General features: G+C 38.8%; 1 protein-coding gene across 6 annotated transcripts in view; it reads left to right on the forward strand.

The window, feature by feature from the left end:
• Positions 1-26,605, forward strand: part of APAF1 (apoptotic peptidase activating factor 1) — a 90,298-nt gene that overhangs the window by 45,681 nt on the left and 18,012 nt on the right. For all 6 annotated transcript variants that reach the window (XM_086400839.1, XM_086400842.1, XM_086400841.1 and 3 more), the window contains 8 exons: positions 3,640-3,801; positions 8,811-8,939; positions 12,116-12,241; positions 14,597-14,716; positions 16,745-16,861; positions 18,766-18,891; positions 25,315-25,434; positions 25,737-25,862. In XM_086400839.1, coding sequence (XP_086256965.1) covers positions 3,640-3,801; positions 8,811-8,939; positions 12,116-12,241; positions 14,597-14,716; positions 16,745-16,861; positions 18,766-18,891; positions 25,315-25,434; positions 25,737-25,862 — 1,026 coding nt within the window. The remainder of the gene's footprint in view (positions 1-3,639; positions 3,802-8,810; positions 8,940-12,115; positions 12,242-14,596; positions 14,717-16,744; positions 16,862-18,765; positions 18,892-25,314; positions 25,435-25,736; positions 25,863-26,605) is intronic.

Here is a 26,605-nt window from a genome sequence, read left to right on the forward strand (position 1 = left end):
CTTTTTCTAGAATGTCTGTTTGGGATGTTTTCTTATTTTTCTCCCCTTATCCATTCGTCCTACTTCTTGGAAAATTTATTTAGCTTTATTTTCATCTCCTTCTATTTTGTTTTAAATTTCTGCTATCATATTTTTAAGTGTACCCGTTCTTTTTTTAATGTTTTTAAATAATGTTTAATTTTACAAGAGAGTATTCAAAATATGCCTAGAGAGAAAAATTCTCTTTACTCCTGTTTCATGTGTGTTTTGGGAGGGTACGGAAGTGAATATATGTATTCTATCTGCAGAACTCAGTTTTGTTTCACTAACACTATTGTCTCTCCTCACCTGTGCTTGAAACATGGGAATAATCTGTCTTTTAAAATGTATTTACTGATTATTTATTAAGTACTTACTATGCGGCAGATTCTGTACTAGATGTTTGGTTTTTAAACACTTTTGAGAAAAAGTATATTTCCTGGCCAGAAGTTATTCAGGGTCTAGTGAGGAGAAAACCAAGTCATAGACAAACCATGAAGATGGTAGAAGTATGTGTCGGGGGCTTCAGAGCAGGCAAGGTTCTGTGCGGGAGCACGTAGACCCTTGCTGCTGCTCCCACACTGCCATGTTCTCCCTTTGCATTATCTCTGCTTCCCTATTTTGTACCTTCACTTATGCTGACCTCTTAGCCTAAACTCCTGGGTATCATTTTGGTATGGAAATTGTGTCCATCTTAAGTTGGTGTAGTCCCTGGTGGCTCAGATGGTAAAGCGTCTGCCTACAGTGTGGGAGACCTGGGTTCAATCCCTGGGTTGGGAAGATCTCCTGGAGAAGGCCACGGCACCCCACTCCAGTACTCTTGCCTGGAAAATCCCATGGATGGAGGAGCCTGGTAGGCTGCAGTCCATGGGGTTGCAAAGAGTCAGACACTACTGAGCGACTTCACTTTCTTTCTTTCTTTAAGTTGGTGTGAAGAGGCTGATCTTCAGGCAGGAGAGTGAGGGAGTAAAAAGTGTTTCCTCAAGCCCACAGGTTTGGTAAAGCATTTCCACTGTGTTGTGTGTTTCCCTTTCAAATGACTCATCTGACATATCTTGTGATTTTATTTTTTTAAAGGGGAGCATGTTTTTTAAAAGTCATCATTGAATTTGTTACAATATTGCTTCTGTTTTATGTTTTGGTTTTTTGGCCCCAGGGCAGGTAGGTCTTAGCTCTCCAACCAGGGATTGTATCCATACCCCCTGTATTGGAAGGCGAAGTCTTAAACCACTGGACCGCCAGGAAAGTCCCGTTAGTCATTCATGTGCTTGTCTTACCTCTTTTACTGGCCTCTGAACTCCTTGAGAGTAGTGTCTGTATCCGATTCATTTATATAATCTCAAAGTGACTCACATTATGTGAGCAAGATGATAAACCTTTACCGTGTCCCTTCAGATTGAATTAAGACTTCTCGAAACTCAAAAGAAAAACACTTTAAAAGTCTTCAGGGATAGGATTCTGATTTCATTGGTGAGTATCAAGTGTGATTGTGGAGCACAGAGCGCTAGCAGCAGGGGGACAGACATCACTGCATCCTGGGTGAGAACTGCTATGTTTGTGGCAGCTTTCCCACAGAGCTATTAAGCCAGTGTCGTTGGCTGGTTTGCACTGACACAGTGACATGCAGTAAGCAGACGTCCTGCAAAATGATGCTGGATAACAGCATTTCAAGGTCAATGTCTTGTAAAGCTTTTATTTTCCAAGACAATGGAGAACTGTAAAATTATTTCTTGCCCCAAATGGCTCTGTAATCATCCAAGTGTTTTATAGTGTATCCTGTTGATAAACATGTGTTTTTCAGGCCTCGATGATAAACTGTTTCAAAATGTGAGTTTTATTTAAAAATTGCCATTTAAACCACACAAAGGCCAGGGTGCATGTGGGCCCAGGATATAGGGCAGTGACTAGCTCAGAATGAAATTCAGGTGTTTATTTGGTCCCTCGACATGTGGAATTTCATCACTCCTTGCATAGGAGCTGAAGTCAGGTCCACATGTAAAAGATGTAGTGAAATCGGGTTGAATTAGTTTTCTTTTTCTTCCTTAAATCAAGGCAGTGATTGCTTTTGTTTTTCGTGTCAAGAGGGAAACCGTGTGATTTCTTATATAATCTGGCTGATGTGACTGAAGCTTCTGGCACTGGAGTTTAGATTTTCTCTCTTGAGTGTCAAGAAGGGCTAACAATACTTTAGACGTCTCTTTTGGTTCATCCAGTTTATCCAAAGTTATTGCATGGGGAAAGGTTTTGGGTTTGGCTGTATTTCTAGTGTATATAATCTTTAAACTTGAGACATTTAAACATGTGTGTGCTTAGTCACTTGGTTGTGTCTGACTCTTTGCGACCCCATGGACTGGGATTTCTCAGGCAGGCATACTGGAGTGGGTTGCCTTTTCCTGATCCAGGGATCAAACTTGTATTTACTCTGTCTTCTGCAGTGCAGGCAGATTCTATACCCACTGAGTCATTGGGGAAGCTTGTGTCTGGCCAGTCACATCTGGTTTTACTCTTGGAGCTGTGCTTTGGAAGCTGAGTTGAAGCTTGAGGAACAGCTTGTTTGTTTATTTGTTTTGTTTTAAATTCTTGTCCTTGACCAACGCTGAGTCTGTATATGGCAGCCATTATCATTCTGTGAAGCTGGGACACTGCACAAGGCCAAGGGGAGTGAAGATGGATTAAAAAGTAGTTAAAATTAATTTTTTGGCTGCGTCAGGTCTTCATTGCTGTACAAAGGCTTTCTCTAGTTGTGGAGAGTGGGGGCTACTCTTTGTTGTGTGTGGGCTTCTCATTGAAGTGGCTTCTATTGTTGCTGGAGCACAGGCTCTAGGGCACTTGGGCTTCAGTAGTTGTGATTTGTAGGCTCTAGAGCACAGGCTCAATATTTGTGCACAGGCTTAGTTGCTCCGCAGCATGTGGAACTTACCAGACCAGGGATTGAACCCGTGTCCCCTGCATTGGAAGGTGGATTGTTAACCACTGGACCACCAGGAAAGTCCAAGATAGATCTTTTTTGAAGCCCTTTGTTTTTCGGGCTGCTCAGGTGGCTTTGCTGGTAAGTGAGGTTTGGTGTTTTGTCTCCCACTCCTCAGGATCCAGTTATTTTAGAGACCCCTTTAGCCCCACCAAGTGCACAAGACTGCTTCCTTTTAGCATAGCTTTGTTTTGTGTTTTCAGGGACTTCCTTATATCTCTGGATGCTCTGCTAGATTGTAGCTCAGCTTGGACTGGGTCCTGTGTGTAGTGTCCGTGCTGTGCATACAGTAGACTGTGAGGCACGCCTCATGGCTGGCACAGCAGAAGGCAGTAGTGGCAAGTCATGAGTCACACCTTCTTCTATCCTTTATGCTCATCCTGCTGTCAGCGCCTCCACACCATGCAAGGCTCTTTTAACATTTTATATAGTTTTACATTCTTTTTTGGAGTGCTTTTAATTTTTTTTTCTTTTTAGGAAAGTGATGAATGAAGCCAGAATACTTAATTTAAAAGCCTTAGAAAAAGTTATACATAATGAAAAATAATTCATTAAGTGAACTTGAATATTTTGTGTGACATTTAATCCAGGTGGAGTTCTAGAGGTGTGACTTGAGATCAAAACAAACTTAAAACATTTTTTTATTTTTGAAGCTTTGGGATGTGAAATCTGCAAATGAGAGGAAAAGCATTAATGTGAAGCAATTCTTCCTGAATTCAGAGGAGCCTCAGGAGGATCTGGAAGTGATAGTGAAATGCTGTTCGTGGTCTGCTGATGGTGCTAAGATAATGGTGGCTGCGAAAAATAAAGTCTTTGTAAGTACTGGTATTTTAAAAAGCCAAATTTAGTCTAATTTAAAGAAAGTTGAAACACCTATTGATTGTTGCATTTTATACTGTTTATTGACATAAAGTATAGCTGAATGTTTTTGGGGCAGATGCCCTAGCCTCCTGTAGTTCTTAGAACTATGCTTCAGGGAGTGTCCATAGGCCTTGTGAGAAAAGGTCTCCATGGTCAAACAGGTTTGGAAATGTTATATATTACTTTCCCTATTGGAGGTACTTTTCCCCCTTTAGTGTATACTAACATATATAATATTTATGGCCTCTAGAAGTCCTACAATAAAGAAACAATTTATGTTGTTTACAACCAGTGTATCTCAAATTGATCTAAAACATAGATGGAATGCTGGCTACATCACTCACCCTGCTTCCCCCCACAATTTTTTTTTTAAATTTTATTTTATTTAACTTTACAATACTGTATTGGTTTTGCCATATATCAAAATGAATCTGCCACAGTTATACATGTGTTCCCCATCCTGAACCCTCCTCCCTCCTCCCTCCCCATACCATCCCTCTGGGTCATCCCAGTGCACCAGCCCCAAGCATCCAGTTATCGTGCATCAAACCTGGACTGGTGACTCGTTTCATATATGATATTATACATGTTTCAATGCCATTCTCCCAAATCATCCCACCCTCTCCCACAGAGTCCAAAAGACTGTTCTATACATCATCCCCCCACAATTTGAAATACATTGGTTTAGGTGACTTTCAGAGTACTTTCTATAGCCTTAAAATACTGTGATTTGGTGACTGATTGAAATACTTATCAACAATTGAAGTTTGTGAAATTTCTGTGAAGTAAATGAGGAAGATATGCAAAAGAAGGTAAATGCCTAGGAAATGCGCTCTTTTTTCAGTTCTTGTAACAGTTTACATTTGTAGTATTCAGAGTGCTCTCATATAGAATTTCTCTTGATCAGATCAGATCAGATCAGTGGCTGAGTCGTGTCCGACTCTTTGCTACCCCATGAATCCCAGCACACCAGGCCTCCCTGTCCATCACCAACTCCCGGAGTTCACTGAGACTCACATCCATCGAGTCAGCGATGCCATCCAGCCATCTCATCCTCTGTCGTCCCCTTCTCCTCCTGCCCCCAATCCCTCCCAGCATCAGAGTCTTTTCCAATGAGTCAACTCTTCGCATGAGGTGGCCAAAGTACTGGAGTTTCAGCTTTAGCATCATTCCTTCCAAAGAAATCCCAGGGCTGATCTCCTTCAGAATGGACTGGTTGGATCTCCTTGCAGTCCAAGGGACTCTCAAGAGTCTTCTCCAACACCACAGTTCAAAAGCATCAATTCTTTGGCGCTCAGCCTTCTTCACAGTCCAACTCTCACATCCATACATGACCACAGGAAAAACCATAGCCTTGACTAGACGAACCTTTGTTGGCAAAATAATGTCTCTGCTTTTTAATATGCTATCTAGGTTGGTCATAACTTTCCTTCCAAGGAGTAAGTGTCTTAATTTCATGGCTGCAGTCACCATCTGTAGTGATTCTGGAGCCCAGAAAAATAAAGTCTGACATTGTTTCCCCAACTATTTCCCATGAAGTGGTGGGACCGGATGCCATGATCTTCGTTTTCTGAATGTTGAGCTTTAAGCCAACTTTTTCACTCTCCACTTTCACTTTCATCAAGAGGCTTTTGAGTTCCTCTTCACTTTCTGCCATAAGGGTGATGTCATCCGCGTATCTGAGGTTATTGATATTTCTCCCGGCAATCTTGATTCCAGCTTGTGTTTCTTCCAGTCCAGCGTTTCTCATGATGTACTCTGCATATAAGTTAAATAAACAGGGTGACAATATACAGCCTTATAACTACCCAAAGGACACAGCACATTGCAGTAGCCCTATGGTAGTAATGTGTCCAAAGTTACACTGTGATTTGGAGCCCTAGGTCTTATGATTTAGGGCCCTATGCCATTACATTCTGATGGTAATTTTAAAAACTTAATGAGCGATCTTAGATTACAGTTTTTCATTTTCAGTTTTATTGAGGTATGATTGAAAAAATTGTAAAATATTTAAAGTGTATTTAACATGATGATTTGATGTATGTATACATAGAGAGGGCTTCCCTGGTGGCTCAGTGGTCAAGAATCTGCCTGCCAGTGCAGCAGACCCAGGAGACCCAGGTTCAATTCCTGGGTTGGGAAGATCCCCTGGAGAAAGAAATGGCTACCCACTGTAGTATTCTTGCCTGGAAAATCCCATAGATAGAGGAGCCTGGTAGGCTACAGTCCTTGGGGTTGCAAAAGAGTTGGGTGTTACTTAGCGACTAAATAACAACATACATCGTGAAGGGATTACTCTCATTGAGCTAATTAACATATTGTCACCTTACATATTTATCTGCTTTTCTTCCTCCCTCCTTTCCTTTAAGATGTTTACATTTTACTCTCTTTTACAGTGCAATATCACCTATAGTCACCATGTTATACATTAGATCCACAGACCCTATTTATCTTGTAACTAAAAGTTTGTATCCTTTTGTCAGCCTTTCCCTATTTCTCCCACCCAAGAGATTCCAGTTTTAATGAACACAATTGAAGCATACATATAGTTGTATAAAAACTAATGGAGGGACCATTTATATTATTATTATTGATCTAGTAGTTATGACCCTTGGATCTTGGTTGCTTATAGGTTTTTACCCCTTTAGCAGGAAACCAAAGAGAAATATATCCTTTTGTCTTAAGTTTGTTAAAGTCTATAAACACAGAAAGGAACCCTGCATTTACAAGATGTGAAGATTTGTAAAATTTGCCATTTTAGCTATTTTAAAATACACAATTCAGTGGCATTCATTATATTCACAATGCTGTATATGCATTTATCACCATTTTTCCAAAACTTTTTTTCATCAAACAGAAACACTGTAACCAATAAGTAGTAATTCCCTCTTCAGCCCCTGGTAACCTCTAAATTATGAATTTACCTTTTCTAGGTATTTCATATAAGTGGAGTCATACTATATAGCTCATTTTGTGTCTGACTCATTTCATTTCGTGTAACATTTCAGGGTTCATTCATGTTGTAGCATGTGTTAGAACTTCATTTCTTTTTATGACTGAATAATAATCTTATATGGATATGCGGTATTTTGTTTATCCATTTATTTATTGTTGGGTTGTTTTCACCTTTTGGTTATTGTGAATAATGCCACAAGAACACTGGTGTACAAGTATGTGTGTGAGCCCCTGCTTTCAGTTCTGTATATATGTCTAGGAGTGGAATTACTGGGTCATACGGTAATTTAATTCTGGGCTTTTGACGAACCACCAGACTTTTCCATAGTGGCTGTATAATTTTCTGTTCCCACTAGTAGTGTACAAGGATTCCAATTTCTTCACATCCTTGCTAACACTTGCTTTTTTCCATTCTAAAAAAATTATAACTGTCATATTAGGTGTGAAGTGACACCACATTTGGTGTCACCAAACCATGTTTGGTTTACATTTCCCTAATGACTGATCGTGTTGAGTAAAATTTGAACATTTAAAAATAGCTGTTCTAGTGGAAGAGGAAAATAATTTTATATTGCGTGAAATGCTTTCCTGTTTTAAAAATCTGTAGGCCAGCTCTGTATTTTGCTGTGGTGAAACAAAGCTACCCTAAGATCACCCTTAACCACACACAGATTCCAGTTTCTTACTCTTGGTCTCTCTATTATTTTCCTGTCTTTCTTTTCAACTCTTTTGTGTTATTAGCCCACTCCTGTTATTACGTCTTTTTGTTACCCAATAATTGGGACAACTGCCTATTCCGTACTTGAAAAGTTTCCTTTATCACTCTCTGCCACTAATTCTTTTTTAAAAAATTATTTATTTTTTAATTGAAGGATAATTGCTTTATAGAATTTTGTTTCCTGTCAGACCTCAACATGAATCAGCCATAGGGTATACATATATCCCCTCCCTGTTGACCTCCCTCCCTATCCCACCCCTCTATCAGCCACTAATTCTTAAGAACAGCTTGTCCTGGGAAGCATTTTAAGCATGAGTTCCTGTCCTTTATTGTTGGCCCCTGATGCTGTGCTGCTCACCACCTATGTATGTTCACAGGGCTGTGAATTCACAAAACATTTTCATGGCTCCCTCTGGAAATTATTTTTTTCCTTCCTGAAGACTGTGCCTTGGTCTTAAATCATTATACGGTATATTGGTATAAACATTTTTATCATTTGGCAAAAACTTTGGAAGAGTATGTGTGCACGTGTGCTAAGTCACTTCAGTTGTGTCCAACTCTTTGCGACCCTAAGGACCCATCAGGCTCCTCTGTCCATGGGATTCTTCAGACAAGAATACTGGAGTGGGCAGCCATGCCCTCCTCCAGGGGACCTTCCCTATCCAAGGATTGAACCATGTTTCTCCTGCATTGGCAGATGGGTTCTTTACCCACTAGTGCCACATTCAGCATTTAAAAATCTTTCAGAAATTGAAATGAATTTTAAATTACTCAAATTTGAATAGCTTTTTTTTGGTTCAAAAATGGGAAAATGGCTGATAATGGAGTAATTTGGGCTCTGAAAAGAAATAGAAATGATTGAACTATTTCATTTTAGCAAGCCTCTGCTCTGTATTATTTTGATCATCTTCATTTATGAACATGCATTTTCCCCTTTGAATAAATAAACATTAGGAAGAACTGTTCTGTATATTAATTTGGCTAGTCCATTTGTGTATTCACAAAGGTTTTATTTCTCCCTAAGCTTGCTTGAGAGATCATCTATGATAAGTTTTCTTTATAAGAAACAGATATCAAGATAAGCAGTATTTAAAAACTATATATGTATTAATTTATATGTTTTTTATGACTTAATTATGTCAATTATTAGTAGTTTTTTCTTTAGGACTTGTACTCTGTGTTTGAAACGAGAGGGTATTCTTTTGGAAATAAATTTAGTTTCACTTTGGGTATAGCAGATATTTTAAAATATCTTACTTTTATAGACATCTCTCTGTTTTATGTTGACAGCTTTTTGACATTCACTCCAGTGGCCTGTTGGCAGAAATGCACATGGGCCATCATAGTGCTGTCCAGTACTGTGACTTCTCCCCCCACAACCATTTGGCAGTGGTGGCTTTGTCCCAGTACTGTGTGGAGGTGAGTAGTTGAATTTACTCTGTGAAACTCTGTGAAAACTCCAGAGGTACAAGAATGACAAAGAATGGGTTGCTTAAACCATTGACTGCTGAGAATGTTTGCTTGAGAAATCAAAGAGTGTTTTCTTCATAGCATAATGGCCTCTAGCTTTAGGACATTAAGCCACATTGACAGCTTCAATACTTTAGCAGTGATTGAAGACTTGGCTTGACAGTATGACAGGCAGTATCATTCACTAAGCATTTACTGAATGGTCAGTATGTGCCAAGGTCTGGGGAAAACAATGGAATGACCACTGGTTTCCTAAGCAGGAACATGGCATCTCTTAAATGTGGGCATAGACTCTTCTGTAAAAGAGATGATGAGAAGTGAGTCCAGTTCAAATTTCTTAGATCACTGAAAAAGGTAAGATGGAAGTTAAATTTAAAATTGGTTAATCTAGGATTTTCATTGCTAAGTACTAATGAATAAAGTGATTTCTCATTTACATTTATAATTTTGCCCTTAACTTAATAGATTTTATTGTACTCAGTGTCTGTGTCCAGTGTCTGTATCTAGAAGAATTCTACTCAAATGAGCTGCTAATATTAATTTTTTCAAAAACAGTTTCCTGATTTTTTTTCCTCCAAAGATAGTTTTTCCAAGCTTTGTTACTACTCATTCCTTAAGTGACTCTTACCACCAAGTAATGGAAGCCCTGTGCTTGCAGTCTAAGAAGATAGATATGGGCCTTTATTTGCTTGACCACGGCAAGCATTTCTTTAGTGTTCCGTGCCTGTTCCAGCGATTTTTAGTGGGTTTTCCAGCCTTGCCCTAATACGTGAAGGTGTGGCTGAGCTGTAGTCCTTTAGCATGCAGATACAGATTAAGATGGGAGTGAGTGGATGAGCTCTGTAGTTAAGTTCAGTTCAGTCGCTCAGTCATGTTCGACTCTTTGCGACCCCATGAATCCCAGCACACCAGGCCTCCCTGTCCATCACCAACTCCCGGAGTTCACTGAGACTCACGTCCATCGAGTCAGCAATGCCATCCAGCCATCTCATCCTCTGTCGTCCCCTTCTCCTCCTGCCCCCAATCCCTCCCAGCATCAGAGTCTTTTCCAATGAGTCAACTCTTCGCATGAGGTGGCCAAAGTACTGGAGTTTCAGCTTTAGCATCATTCCTTCCAAAGAAATCCCAGGGCTGATCTCCTTCAGAATGGACTGGTTGGATCTCCTTGCAGTCCAAGGGACTCAAGAGTCTTCTCCAACACCACAGTTCAAAAGCATCAATTCTTTGGCGCTCAGCCTTCTTCACAGTCCAACTCTCACATCCATACATGACCACAGGAAAAACCATAGCCTTGACTAGACGGACCTTTGTTGGCAAAGTAATGTTTCTGCTTTTGAATATGCTGTCTAGGTTGGTCATAACTTTCCTTCCAAGGAGTAAGCGTCTTTTAATTTCATGGCTGCAGTCACCATCTGCAGTGATTTTGGAGCCCAAAAAAATAAAGTCTGACACTGTTTCCACTGTTTCCCCATCTATTTCCCATGAAGTGGTGGGACCGGATGCCATGATCTTCGTTTTCTAACCCTAATTCTGTGTATAGCAGTGCAGCTAACACTGAAGACCTTCCTGGTGAGAATCTTCCCTTTGAGTGTGAATGGGCTCCAGTCCCGTTTGCAGTGGTGGTTAGGAGTAGGTGCTGTGGGCTGTGTTCTCTTCAGCAGAGACTTTGAATCGAAAGATTCAGAGCTACTAGGAGCTCTTGCACCTTACCTGTAGATCCTCAAGGTAGGTGTGATTGGAAGTTTCCTCTTCCTGGATATTAGGAGTGAAGGACATCACTTTTTGCCCTTTCCATCACTTCTAAAATCTTTGCCCTCTGTTTTTCTTTTGGCCTTTCCATCACTTCTAAAATCCTTACCCTCTGTTTTTCTTAAAAAATCTCCAAGGAGCATTGTCTTCCTTTTTTTAAATATAGGCACTTTCTTGGTTTTGGAGGCTGTGAACGACAGAAATGATGAGAGAGAGCAAGAAGGGAAGAGAGGAAGGATTTTCAAGTGAGATTTTTCAGTTGTGGAATCCTTTTCATTTCTGGCCTTTAGCTCTGTATGTCTCAACTTGGACTCAAGATAAGGCAGAGAAAATTTCCTGTAACTAATTTATAATTATAGAACTCACTGATTGAAAACCACTGGGCATGTGATGAAGTACTTGTTTTGTCCATGCTAGTTCTAAAATCATAAAGTAGGGGCTGTAATTCAGAGTGTAATGAGAGGAACTCAGGCACATATGGTACTTCATTAGACTGGAATATATTTGAGTAATTTGCAGCAAAACTCAGGACAAAATGCAGCCAGGCTAGAGACAGACATTGACAACTTGTAACCAGCATGAATAACAGGAGACGAGTGTACATGTACAGTTAGTACATTCATTTGTTGCAGGGTTTTGCAGTCATTTGAAATGAAGATTAGATGACAGTGGAGAATAGTCAGAATGTGAAAGCCACTTAATGCTCATCCTGTTATTTTTATATTGATTTTTAAAAATATGTAAAATGTTTATATGATTCCAAATCAAAGCTTTATAAGTTTTATTCAGGGAAGTCTGACTTTCATCCCTATCCCTTCCACTCTGGTCCCCACCTTCTGAAGGTAACCATTTTTGTCTTAGCATCCTGATGTTTCTTTTTACATGTATAAGCAGTATCTATATGTATAATATAGGTATATATATCCATCTATTATATATATCACACTGTAATACTATACTCACATATTTATTTTTCATCTCATTTAGTATAGTTTGCTTATATATAGTATTTATAAATATATATACACACACTCCTGCAAAAACGTGTATACTATTCTTTGCAACATGTGCCATAGACTAGTCATTGTCAGAGTGTTTTTCTCATTACTTTTTTTTAACGGTTGCATATTGTCCCATTTTGTGATTAATGAGGTTTATTTAGTCAGTTCCCTACTGATGGTCATTTGGGATTTTGCTGTTAAAAACAATTGATGCAGTGAATAATCCACACAAGTTATTTTGTATTTTTGCTAATGTATTTTTGGGCTGTAGTCATAGAGGTGGAATTGCTGGATCATTCTTGCTGTTTTTAATATTCTTGATATATTCAAAATGCTTATGAATGTGATTTCCTATATATTGTGTTTATTCTGTAGTTGTGGAGTATGGACTCAGGTTTAAAAGTAGCTGATTGCAGAGGACATTTAAGTTGGGTCCATTGTGTGATGTTTTCTCCTGATGGATCATCGTTTTTGACATCTTCTGATGACCAGACAATCAGGGTGAGAAATAATTGAGATTTTCATTTTAAACATTTAATGATGGTAAGCTTAATCTCCTACCAATTGAAAAATTGATGGGCACTATTGGGGGGAAGTAAAACAGAAACTGCTGGATTCACATTTATCCTTGAAAAGTGCTGGTATATGGACTATAGCAGTCACATTCATTCAGTACATGTACATTGAGTGTTACCATGGCCCAGGTGCTGGAAAAATCCATTGATAAAACTGCACTTTGGTTAATTTAAATATATTTCATCAGAATAACTTTTGACTCCCTACCTTAAATTCCCACATCCAATTACTTGCCAGTACTGTTAGATTCTTTGACTGCTCCTTTCCCTGGGTCCTGGTGGGCACAAGGTTTTGTTTGCGCCCTCCGAGCATCTCTGGCAGGTATGATGTTTGAATGGATTCTACCTTTCCATTTTCTATCATTTATTTCTACTTTTCCATTTCAAGTTTAGGTACTCATTACCTGTTGTCTTTCTTATATTAATCTATTTGCAAGTCTTTTCTTTCTTGGTTTTCTGCATACTGCTTGTGAGACATTTTCCTCATGTACAATGCAGATGTGTCATTTTTGCTCAAAAAGATAGTGACTGCCTTGCCTACCATTTGGAGTAAATAAATTGCTGTTAAAATTCTCTGTGGTTAAGGCTATTCTATACCAGTCTGTCTTCTGATTTATTCCTTCAAATAACCTACACTGGACTGCTCACATTTCCCCAGACACCTTGTACTTCCCTGCTTCTGTGTTTCTTATGTTTGGAATACCCTACTTCTCTGTATCTCTCCATGTTGAAATCCTAAGAATTCTACGAGTCCCCTCAAGCTTTCAGTAAAGCCTTTCCTAGTATTCTGTTCAGAGGACTGTCTTTTCTCCTTCAATGCCATGTAACTGTATCATTTTCTTAGTGCTATCTTGCTAAGTCACTTCAGTCGTGTCTGACTCTGTGTGACCCCATAGACAGCAGCCCACCAGGCTCCTGCGTCCCTGGGATTCTCCAGGCAAGAACACTGGAGTGGAGTGCCATTTCCTTCTCCAATGCATGAGAAAGTGAAAAGTGAAAGGGAAGTCGCTCAGTCAAATTCTGCCTTGATAAGAATTCCACCTCCTCACCTCTAATGTGTCACTACCCCTCCAACTTGTTCACACATTTTAAATTAAGCTCTTGAGCCTGGAGACCCTGGTCTGTCCAAGTAGCATCTTATGCAGTCTCTTGTACAAATTGTAGTTAAAATTCGTTTAGTATTTACTGTATGCCAGACATTGGGCAAAGTACTGTGAATGTGTTAATTTGCTGATTCTCACAACAGTCCTTTTTGCAGCTGAGGAAGCAGTCACAGAAAGGTTAAGTCAGTGCTATTTACAGTGTAATAAGTCTCAATAAGCTTGAGCCAGAATATAAATCAGCACTGCTTCCTTCATTAAGAAAGTCTTATTTTAAAAAATCAGCTGTATCATAAGCATACTGTTAACAGTGTGTTTTGTGATAGAGTTGATTTTCTTTCTGGTTTAGGCTCCTTATCTTGCTATCAGACAATTTGAGAAATAGCAGATTCTTATCTTTGAGTAGCACAGGGTTAAGTAATATGACCAAAGTCACAACTTTCAGTAGAACTAGAATTCACACTAAGGCGTTTTGATTCTAGCACCCGTTGCTCTTAATAATGACTGCTTCTTACTATTCTTGTTAATAAGGTGGCGCTAGTGGTAAAGAACCTGCCTGCCAGTGCAGGAGACATAAGAGACATGGGTTCGATCTCTGGGTCAGGAAGATCCCTTGGAGGAGGAAATGGCAGTCCACCTCAGTGTTATTGCCTGGAAGATCCCATGGACAGAGGAGCCTGGTAAGCTATAGTTCATAGGGTCACAAAGAGTTGGATGTGACTGAGGCATCTTAGCATGTACTGTTGTTTAGTCACTCATTCGTATCTGCCTCTTTTGTGACCCCATGGACTGTAGCCCAGCCAGGCTCCTCTGTTCATGGGATTTTCCAGGCAAGAATACTGGAGTGGACTGCCATTTCCTCCTCCAGGGTATCTTCCCAACCCAGGGATCGAACCCGTGTCTTCTGCATTAGCAGGTGGATTCTTTACCTACTTCTTACTATTGAATGCAGGGAAGCCCTGCTTCTTACCAGGGAAGAGCCACCAGGAAAGCCCTACTTCTTACTATAGAATGCAATTAATAAATATTTATTGTTGAATTATAATCTAATTGAAAATTTTCTATCATAGGCATTTGGAGTGTAAAGTATGGTTGTATACTGTTTTAAGACTAAGACTGTCTTTACATTATTTCAGAGAATGCAGTGATCCTACTGTATTTTTTTTTAATCTCTTAATCAGCTCTGGGAGACAAAGAAAGTATGTAAGAACTCTGCTACAGTGTTAAAGCAAGAAATAGATGTTGTGTTTCAAGAAAATGAAGTGACGGTTCTTGCAGTTGACAATATAAGACGTCTGCAAGTGAGTATTTTTTAGAAAACAGTTGGAAAAATTGTTTTGATCAAACTCTGAATTCAAAATGGACTTGATCAGGCATAATTGTCTAGTATCTAAGAAATGCTCAGTAGATGTCAGTTGAATAAATACATGGGTTTTGAGCTGAGGCTCAGATATGCTAGTGTTTAGAATTAAACCTTGCTTTACTGCACTCCTCTCCTCTTGTTAACTGGAAGGCAGGGAGCAGGAACATGTAAGAAAATGAGACTAGATATTGGAGTGGAACTGGAGTGGAGAGAGAAACAGAATAGAGAAGAGGAGAGGGGAATAGAGGGAGCAGGCACATGGAAGGTGTGAGAGCTGGCAGGCTTCAGACAGACTGGCAGGGAGGCCAGAGCTTACGTTCTGGAGCTGCAAAGCTCAGCTGGAAGTAGTAGAGGGAACGGTGACTGTTCACTCAGGAGACCCAGGTACAAGTTCAAGCTGTATCGTCAGCTAGTTCTGTGATGTTGAGTGAATTGCGTCACTTCTCAGAGCCTCACTTTCTTCACCTAGAAGGTCCTTTTCATTTAAAAAAATCTGTAAGCTGGTTTATTTATAAGGGTTAAGGTGGAGTCCAAATACAGGAAGCAGAGATCTGGGAATAAATTGTCTATGGCATGTGGTAATTTCTCCTTGTCTGCTGTGAGGGTCAGAGTTCAGCTGTGAGACACCTCTTAAATATAGCTTGTTCTGTATTTTACAAGTTTTACTGTTGTCCTTAATGTGTTGATGAGGAACTCCTCATATCCTGTGTTTCTGATATGAATTCCAATGTGGAATTAAACGTGGTTTCCTCATTACTGATTTTTAGCAGACTGATTCTTCCACTTGCGGTTTTTTTCCACTACAGTTTTCTTGTCAAGTTCAATACTTGTATTACCTTTATTAAATTTGTATAACCTTTCTTTAGCAGTAGTCATAATTGTAAGACTTAAAGAAGTCATCTGACTATTAAAAGTATCATTTTATTATGTCATTGGTTTTGGAAGAGTTTAGAGAATAAACTGACCAGTAATCATTCCATTAAAGTGAACATACATTTTTTTTAGTCACTACTTAAAAGAATATGAAAATTGATTTTTGAGGGAAAGATATTCACCTTTTAATAGTTCAGTCTTCATTTTGAATGCCTAAGAGAACATGCTGGGTAAAATATTATAAAGAAAAAGCTACTTTGATTGATTGATCCTATAATCTTTGTCCCTGAAACAAAGGTGATTGCTTATTTCATATTGAAAAATAATTCAGGACTTTTAGGTTGTAATGCTTAGTTAAATTTATCCAACAATTGATTTAAGCTTGAGAAATATTTTCTCAGGCCACATGTTTTAGTTGAATGATAGGCATTTTTATTAGTGGGATTTAAAAAAATAATCTTTAGTTTTGGTACAGATTATGAAACGTGATGCTCTTAGTTTATACCTTACAAGTCCAGCCACCCAAATTGTGCTAATGGGTTGTTCCCCAGTGCTGCCGCCTCCCAAAAGGAGGAGGAGGAGAAAAAAATCTTACTATGCACTGTCTGGTGAGGAATTTGGTGGATGTAAAACCCAATTTAATTTTAATTTGTCTTTTTATGTAATGTCTGTCTCAGTCCTGTTTCACCAAACTCCTTGAAAAATGAGAAGTGTATTTTAACAAACGGTAGCACTATTAAAATGGGCTCTGTGAAGAAACGGGAAAGAGTGTGTGGAGCTAGCTGTGAGATTACAAATCGGGCAGATGTGTCTCAGGTGGCCGGCACAGCAGCTGCTTTTTAAACCTTTTAAAGCTCGTTTTACTTTATGAAAATGTATATGAACCACAAAAGTAAAATGAAATGAAAGTGTGAAGTGCTAAATGCAGCTGCTGAGAATAGAACAGGGCTTTGTTGTTCCCCTGGGAGCTCTTGTTGGTTATTTTCTGTTTTATTTTTCCAGTTTATTTTCTGTTTTATTTTCCAGTCTCTGTTCTAAAGAACAAAAATGGCTCTTACAGTCTAATACCTGATTGTGCCTTATTTTTCATTAGCTCATTAATGGAAACACAGGTCAGATTGATTACCTAACTGAAGCTCAAGTGAGTTGCTGTTGTTTAAGTCCACATCTTCAGTACCTTGCATTCGGAGGTGAAGATGGAGCCATTCAGGTATTCAGTTCTCGTCTGCAGAAGCATTCTGAGCAGTATAGTTTTTATTTAAAATTAAGTAGACACCTGGCTTTGTAGACTTACATAGTAAATAAATCTTTCTATGGTATATTAGTCATTCCTCTGTTAGATTAAAAATAATCTTACAATCCTATGGTTGTATATTTTTCATATTGCTTTTATTGCTCTGTCTCATACTTTTTGTCTTTTTGTGTTCTTTATTCACTGCCCAATTGTCTTGCTGTTCCTGAATTATATTAAAGAGTCTCAGAGATTTAGTTATGCAAAGAGCATTTTTTTCTCTTCTTAGAAGCTCAGCCATATAGGGGTATAAGTTGTTTCCATGTTGGTTCTGATCAGGTTCGTCGAGAATTTCAGTGTTGGTACCTTATATTTACTCACCTCATCAATCTTTGCTGTCCTGCTTTTGGTATTGAAGTACACCTGTTTACCACTTGAAATCCTTAATGTATCAAATAAGATTAAATTAAAAAAAATCAGGTTGAAGGAAAAAGGATAGTAAAATGAAAATCATTTTGGGAAAAAAGTGATTTCATCACGAGTGAAATTCATCACAGAAGCATATTTTGTCTAGCTATGTAATAGTTCAGAGAACATGGTGGTTTTTCTTACTTTTTCTCACTTGGCTTTTTGGAATTATTTCTTAATTTGTTAATTATAGCATTAGCCACATTTATTTCACATTGGCTTCATTGTGATAAGGAATTACACAAATACTCTCCAGTTCCATTTGCCCCACAAAGAGGAGACTATATTTATATTTATATTTTTTGAGTTTTTTTCCCCTTCCAGCTTTACTGAGATATAATTAACATATAGCATTCTGGTGGCTCAGTGGTAAAGAGTCTGCCTGCCAATGTAGAAGACATGGGTTCCATCCCTGGGTTGGGAAAATGCCCTGGAGAAGGAAATAGCAGCCCACTCCAGTATTCTTGCCTGGGAAATCCCATGGACAGAGGAGCTTGGTGGGTTATAGTCCATGGGATCGAACAAGAGTCAGACACGACCTAGCGACTAAACAGCAACACTGTGTATGTTATTTTAAGCCGTACAGCATAATTATTTGACTTACATTGTGAAATGGTCATCACAATAAGTTTAGTGAACATCTGCCATCTCATGTAGTTACAGAATTAAAGAAATAGAAAATTATTTTTCCTTTTTAATGAGAACTCTTAGGATTTACTCTCAGTAACTTTCAGTTATAATATACAGTACTGTTAATCATATTTATTATGTTGTACATTATATCCCTTGTACTTATTTAGGGCGTATCTACTTTTTTGATGTGAATTTATTTGACAGCCTTTTTGACATAGTCATTAGGTTTTGAGTTATGTTCTGCTTTTCTTAATCTCTGCATTTGTCATATTAATTTTTAGCCTTTTTAAGACTCCTTAGTGCACTGCCTTCCAGCCCATTCATACCCTCTTTTCCTTTACCTGTCTCTCTCACCATCCTTTATCTTTCCTTGTCTCTTATTTTGTAAAGAGATTGCCTTGGCTCTCATCGTGGATGTTTTTCTTTCTTCCTTCTCATCCATCTTAAATGTCATTTGCTTTTTGGAGACTGAGCTTAGACTGCCATTGTTTGATGAATTGGGTAGCTGAGTACTCAGAAGGACCACTGGTTGCCACTGCTATCTGGTTATTCCAGTGAGTTTTTTATTTTAGAGTGTAGATGTGTGTGTGTGTGTGCGCGTGCACAGATGTGTTTGTCTGTTTTGTGCTATTCATTTGTGTGTCTTTAGTTCAACTGAAAGCACTATGAGATGGAAATTCTGTGCCCTTCTGTAGTCTAGTTTTGATTTAATATTTTCAGAGTGTAATTCAGGTGTTGCTGAATATCCTTGTATAAACTTTCTGTGGTTTTCTGCTTTGTAGATTTTAGAACTCCTGAACAACAGAATCTTCCAATCCAGAAATGGGCACAAGACCACTGTTCGGCACATCCAGTTCACAGCTGATGGAAAGACTCTTATCTCAAGCTCTGATGATTCTGCAGTTCAGGTAAGAAGAAGATTGCCCTCCTAATGGGTGTAACACTGACTCCAACAAGGGAACACTTTGGTTGCGACTCAAATCCAGCACATGTTTTAAACTTCAGATGACTTTGGGCTTCCTTTTAGATTATGCAGTGGGCATAAATGAAACCCATTCTGTTCTGTATTTTTCTGTGTATGAGGCAGGCAGTTTGGCTCGGAGCCCTCTACTGGGAGATTGTTTACGTTGAAAATCAAGCATTCATTTGAATTCTCCCACCTGTATTGGTGTTTGGATTTGTGTCAGTATACTTCCTGCCACATTTATGTAATTTCAATTTATTTTTCTTTACACTACTAAAGTAGTAATTATTTTAGATTGAAATATTTTCATTGTTTCCTTTAAGAGTAAGATATTTATTATAGGGCTAAAATCCTGTGAAAAAGAATTGTTTACCAAAGCTAAGGATTGTGGATATAGAGGCCTTAAGCCTACTGTATGTTCTTTTAAACTTTATTTTTAATCAAAGTTCTAGTACATATACTTTTAAAACTTGAATAGTACTACAAGGCTCTTTAATAAAAGCAGACTCCCCCATTTCTCTTAAAGCACTGCTTTTAGCTTTTAGATGTTTTTTTTTTGGTATTTATCTTCATGCCCCCACAGTGCATACTTATAGTGCTGATTCTTGATTTTTAGCTTTGACAATTTATTGAATCTTTCATATTAAGATGAAAATTTAGCTTTTTTCCTCCTCCTGCTTACCTCCAGAGTGTGCACCCACCCTTTTGTCAATCCCCCTCCCCCCAACACAATCCCCCCAAAATTTTGTTTAGGTCATTGGTGTCACTGTTCAGACTAAGTAGAACAAGTGTACTACGGATGCCTTTTCTGCCTTAGTGCAGTTCAGGAAACGCTTAACCTGGTTGTAGTTGGAAATTATTTTACCCTAAACCTTGAAGACAATGTTCTATTTTCTTCCAGATTTCAGAGCTCATGTTGAGAAGTCTGAAGCCATTCTGATTCCTAATCTTTCTCTTTGGAAGGTTGTAGGATCTTTGATTTGTCCTTAGAATTGTGAAATTTCATGATGGTATGTCTTGGTGTGTTTATTTCGTCCATTGTTTTGGACTTTCACTACCTTTCTCAGTTTGGAAACTTGTTTTCAATTCAGAGAGGTTTATTTGAATTATTTCTTTGACACCCCCTGCCTTCCATATACTTCTTTTTTCTGTTATTATCCCTTATTCAGATGCTGGCTGGATCTCTTGGACTGATCATCTGATTTTCTTTTTCTACATTTCATCTTTTTGTATACTGTGCTCTATTTCTTGGGAAGTTTCCTCAGCTTTATCTTCCATCCCTTTCTTTGAGTTTTTCATTTGGTATATTTTTAATGCTGGAGAGCGTTTCTATTTTTATTTATTCTTTTTGAGAGTATGTATATATTCTTGTTTTGTAGATGAAATATCTTCTTCTCTGAGGATAGATGGATATGTAAATAATAGATGGTGGTTTAATCGCTATGTCTGACTCTTGTGACTGCATGGACTGTAGCCTGCCAGGCTCCTCTGTCCATGGAATTCTCTAAGCAAGAATACTGAAGTGGATTGCTGTTTCCTCCTCCAGGGTTTCTTCCCAACCCAGGGATCGAACCTGGGTCTTCTGCATTGCAGGCAAGTCTCTTGCATTGCAGGCTGATTCTTTACTGACTGAACCACCAGGGAAGCCCAAATAATATATAAATGATATAATATGTGTTATATATAATTTTTCTGTCAAGATTTAATTTTCCTTCATAGTTGTTCTTCCCTCCAAGTTGTTTTTTTTTTTCTTTCTTTACAAATATATTTATTTGTTCGGCTGTGCTGGTTCTTTGCTGTGGCACGTGGGATCTTTGATCTTAGTTGTAGCATGTAGGATCCAGTTCCCTGACTAGGGATTGAACCTAAGCCCCCTACATTGGGAGTGTGGAGTCTTAGCCACTGGCCCACCAGGAAAGTCCCAGCTTTTATTTTCTTTTTGGTTGTTTTGGCCTCTTATTGAAAGGCTTTCCTCAGCTGTGTGGTGGTCATCCACTGCCCAGAGATGGATGCTGAAATGCTGATTGGGATGCTCTTTGTTGACTGAGACCTTCTCTGAAAGGTGATCTGGATGGCAAACTTTGTTGTCTATGTCTTTAGGTCTGTCTTGGTCTTGTCGGATTCCTAGAGAGGAGTCTCCCGTCTTCTGCCTGGAGGGTGTAGACCCCACATGCAGGCTCTAGAGCTCAGAGGGGAAGGAGGAGGGGGGCTGCAGGTGGCGCAGTGTCTCAGCGCTCAGTGTACAGACCTTCGCCGCTGCCCCTGTTCTCACAACTGCAGTCCCACCCTCAGCGTCCTTGAATCCAGAGAGTCTTCTTTCTAGCTTGTTTTAGGAGCATTATTCTGCACTACTATATTCCCTTTTTTCCCCTCATAATGACTTTGGTATTCAATAGTGACTTGTTTTCCTTTTATATGAAGTCAGTTTTCTTGAACTCTTTCAAGGGATGGGAAAGGACAGCATTTCTAGCTTCATAGCTCTGCTGTTTCTTCTGTTGTTTTCCTGAAGCATTAAAAATTCAGCCTTGTTCTGATCAGATCCTTTTGTTCTCTCCCCCTCCCTCATTTTCATTGAGACCTTTCCTTTCCTTTTCTGCCTTCATCCTTGTTTTGCTCACTTTGAATTCTGTTCCCAACAGCCCCTCCTTATTATAGGATTGCTCCAGTTTTTTATATTTATTTGGCTGTACCAGGTCCTAGTTGTGGCATGTGGGATCTACTAGTTCCTAGACCAGGGATGGAACCCGCCCCCTGCATTGGGAGTGCAGAGTCCCAGCCACTGGACTACCAGTGGCCCTGTCCCCTTTACTTTTGAGAGTTCATAGGGTCCAGATTGCTTTAGCCCTTTCAGACTGTACCATAGTCACCTTGCATTAAATTTCTCCTGCTGTTCCCCATGAGTCCTTTGCACTTTCCAGTGAATGGCACTTGGCTGTCTTGGGATTCTCCTGGTTTTAGGTTTGTAGACTCTCCATGCTTTCCTCTGCTTCTGCCTATATAGATGCTGGTACCACACGAGTCTTACAGCTCTCGTATCTTGTGGTGTGTGATGCTACTTTGTCACTTAACACGGTCTTCTTGTTGATGTTGCCTGTGCAGTTTTGGATTTGCTGTCTTAGTTGCTCTGTCTGCTCTTAATGGAGGCTTCAGGGAGCTACCCATACCACTGCCATCTTCCCGCGGCTACTGATACTTCTGTTTTCAGACCTACCCTCATTCTAACCTCTTGATGTACTTTTAGTGACCTCGGTTCCTGAGCATTTGGGGAATTCTGTAGTGTCAGTTTTTTTGTTTTTGTCTTTCTGATGCTTTTAGGATTCTGTTTTCCTGGTTCTACAAAGCCAGTTACCATTCTCCTGCTTTACAGTCTCTGTTTTGTTATTGTCTTTCTCATTCTCTTGACTTTGTCATTTTAGTGGGGTTTTAGAAGTAAAGGAGATAAGTGCATATGTTCAACAGAAGTTAGTATGTATTCTTTTATATATTTATGTATTTCGCGCATGTATTTATACTATTAGAAACTATTTTGGAAAAAAAGTCTTTTATGTCTTTGTGAGTCCTGTATGGTTGGAATGAAGTTTGCCTTTAGTACAGAGACTTACTCATTATGGAATCCCATGATAGCAGTGTATTAGCTGTGAAACAGTGTAATATTCACTTTTCTTCCTTTCCAGATGGCTTTGAAATGGGTAAAACTAAGCTATATCTGATGAAATTCAGCTGAGACATTATATACTGTATAGCCTTTTTGTCAAAAGCTAAAGCCATAGGTTTTATGACCTGCTTGAAGATCAGATGTTCTCAGCCAGAGGGAGAAATAATATCTACGAATATTTTTAGAATCTGAGTTAAGTTATTTTTAGAAATGAGTTGTGTTTCATCCTCTCTTTCTGCTCTACTCAGAATACTTTTTACATTTAAAATGTTTTAATGTGTATACATTCACGTAACAAAATTCTTGGTAGATATTTCTAAGAATTGATCGGTTGGGTTTTTGTTTTAGTTTTTTAGTGTTTTAGTCAATAATCAACTGGAGGTTTGGTTCCCCCCCCCCAGCTTTATTGAGGTTGAATTGACAAAATTGTAGTATGTTTAAGACATATAATATGATGATTTGATATATGTATACATTGTGAAATAATTACCACCACCAAGCTAACAAATCTGCAAATAACTCACACAGTTACCATTTTGGAGGTTTATTTTAATCATCTTTGTATCCCTAGTGCCTATGTGGTAGTAGGGATTTGGAAATTTTTGTCAAGCTGAACTAAAGTTATTGCCAAAATTTGAAGAATCAGCTCTCCTGATGATAGCACCTAGAGCTGTAAATATTGAGGTCTATTTTGGTAGTTTTTGATCTATGTAAATAGATCTATGTAAATCTTTGGTATGTAAATAAAGCCCAAATAGTAGCTGTGTTCACCTGAGATTGAGAATATATTGATTCTTACAGGTATAAAAGATTCTTTAGCATTTTAAAACATTTAAACTTATATAGCTGAAAAAATTCTGGTGTACATACATTGTAAAAATTACAGCTAATGGTAGAGACATAGCCAGACTCAACCTTTATACATTTGACTAATGTTGGTAGAAGTTTAGCTGTTATATAAGATGATTCGATTAGCACAGGACATTTAAGTCCAACAAAAAAGTATCTTTGTCATCATTGCCTTATCAGAAAGCAACTACCAAAAAAAAAAATCTGCTAAGGCTAGTCTCTTCACCCTCAGCGATTGTCAAATTCTTTGTTATGTCTGCTCAGGAGGGCTCTCTGACTTCTTGATGTGGAGGGTAGCAGTAAGAACCTCAGTCAGGAATGAACACTGAGTCAGACACAGCTAGGAATGGCAGTACCAGTCAACCAGGAGGAGCTGTTAATAGAATCCACTTATCTTCTAGGCCGCTAAAGCCCAGAAAGTTGAAGGAGGGAGCCAGAAACTTCCTATAACAATGGCCCAGGGTATTTTATGTTTAGTCACACAGGGTGCCTTTTTTTCTGATATGATTTGGGGAGCCAGAAAGCTTCTGTTTCTTCCCCCTCACCTTAGCATATCTTATTGAGCTCTTAAAATACCGAAATTCCCAATTCATTCTCCTCAGAATTACTCTCACTTCCAGATCCTCTCTTAAGTTCCCTTGCTCTCATACAAGATAACCTTGCTTCCACGAATGGGCACTCAGAGACAGAAAGGATGGAGATGTCTGAGAGCCAGGGCATGGTGGAGGTGGGAGGGTGGCTGCTAAAAGTGGAGGATAGAGGAGTAAAGAAAGAGGGTAAGAGAGATGTAATTTCTTTTACGATTTGGTCTAAGCCTGATAGAAAAAGCCTCAAAGGGATTTCTACTGTTTAACCTTCACTAGTCAGAAACTAGACCCAGAATATTATTAATCTGCATACCTGAGATGGTGGCTGCTTTTTCTTTGTCTTTTTATCTCTTATGTTGAAATAAAAAAAAGAAGAAAATTCTGTGGGAGACTGACTAATTGCCCAGAAGTCTAGCTTCAGGCTCTCTGGGCTGTTTCTTAGAATATCTTCTCAACCTTTCCCCACTACCGTTCCTTCTGCATATCCTGTACTCCACCCAGATTAAACTGTGAACAGGTCCCTGTAACCTTTCCACCTTTTCCTACTCCTGTGCTTTAACTCAAGCATTCATAGTGTGTGTTTGAAATGCCCTTCTCTGTTTGTGAATCATGATTCCAGTTCATTTCTCAAGCCTACTTCGAATGCCCTGTCTCCAACATTGCAGTCTCTTCTCTTTCCCTTGTGTCATGAGGAGTTCTTCCTGGAATGCCTTGTGAAAAATGATCTACTGTATCACTTGTCATTTTGAAGATTGTATTGGGGGCTAGCTAAGATATCTAAAGCTCAGAAGTCCCACAGCCTGATTTGAAGCTGCTCTGGTCAGTGGACCTTCACAGGCAGTAGGACCAGTAGGATTCAGTAGTTTCAGTTGAGCTGAAATCAGGGTTTGGCCTAGCTTGTGAGCTTCAGATATCTGTGAATATATAATTGGGATAATTTTCTTTGGAAAATTTAATCAGATGGTGAGCTCACTGGCATATTGTGACTTTTCTCTATCTTCTGATATAATTAACTGCTCTCCAAGCAACCGAAGGAAACAAATTTTATTTAGGAGGAAAAATATTTTATTTTGCCCTTAGTCAAGTTAATTAGCTCCAGCTTTTCTCTTCTCTCTCTGTAAAATGGGGATACCATATTCTTATTTGGTTCTTGTCTATATTTTACTGAAGTGCCATGCAGATGAAAGACTTCAGACAAGGGAATGCTTCTCCCCTACCCTTCTAATGGGGTGTTTTCGGAAAAGGGTTATAACAGACTTATTTCTTTGATATTCAGATATGGAACTGGCAATCAGAGGACCCTTTCTTTCTCCAAGCCCACCAGGAAACAGTGAAAGACTTCAGACTCTTGAAAAATTCAAGACTTCTTTCCTGGTCATTTGATGGAACAGTAAAGGTAATTTCTAACAGACGTTTCTTTGTTATGAAATACTTTACTGTTGTATTGATTATATAGTGACAGCCAAAAGCAGATGGCTGATATGTAAATATTTAAATTTTTAAATTTCTAAAGTAGAAATGCCTGTTTTTTGTTTATTGCCGTCATCTACATCTGCTGTGTGTCTATGAACATTTGTACTAAAAGGCACTTAAAGAGGTCAGAACAACCAGTGTGCTAAAGCTCTTGTTTTCTGGCTAATTATGCTCAGTAATACAATGTGTTCTGAAAAGTGTCAACTTCTGAGTTTTTCTTTGAAGGTATGGAATATTATTACCAGAAGAATAGAAAAAGATTTCGTGTGTCACCAGGATACAGTTCTTTCTTGTGATATTTCCTCTGATGCTACTAAGTTTTCTTCTACCTCTGCTGACAAGACTGCAAAGGTAGGTCAATTGGGTGAAAGGTGCATGCCTAAAACTTGAGTGTTGGTTATGTATTGTGAGTCTAACTAATGTGTAAAAACTTTGCTGGTGGCTCAGATGGTAAAGACTCCATCTGCAATGTAGGCAACCTGGGTTTGATCCCTGGGTTGGGAAGATCCTCTGGAGAAGGGAATAGTTAACCCACTGCAGAATTCTTACCTGGAGAATTTCATAGACACAGGAGCCTGGTGGGCTATAGTCCATGGGTTTGCAAAGAATCGGACATGACTGAGTGATGAACACTAACTAATGAGTAAAAGAGAAAAATAATATTCTGTCTACATGGCTGCCTCTTGTGAATTTTTGGAGGATGACCATTGGCATTTAGTTTGTATCAAATATGTTAAGTGAATGACATTGAGGACTTTTGATTTCTCCTTTACTGATATATTTTTGTCTGTTAGTAATCAAAGGCAGCATCTACTGGATATTATAGGGATAAAAAGTATTGAAAGAGATTTACATTTAATTGTACACCCACAGTTAAATTTTTTGTAATCGATGTAAATTGATGCTTCTGAAAATCATATTCCAGTGAAATGATGCTGCTGCTCGGGGACACTGAAGACTCCATCCTATTCTTTTTTCTTCATCTTTGTTAATGGCATTGTTATCTGTCCATCTTTCCAAACTATAAACCTTGGAATTTCCTGGGACTTTCCTGTCTTCTGTGTTCTATTGATTACTACTCAGTGTCTCTTGGA

The sequence above is a fragment of the Bos grunniens genome, chromosome 5 (genome assembly GCF_055505025.1).
Source record: "Bos grunniens cultivar Pamir isolate PY7600 chromosome 5, Bosgru_T2T1.0, whole genome shotgun sequence".
Classification (NCBI taxonomy): domain Eukaryota; kingdom Metazoa; phylum Chordata; class Mammalia; order Artiodactyla; family Bovidae; genus Bos; species Bos grunniens.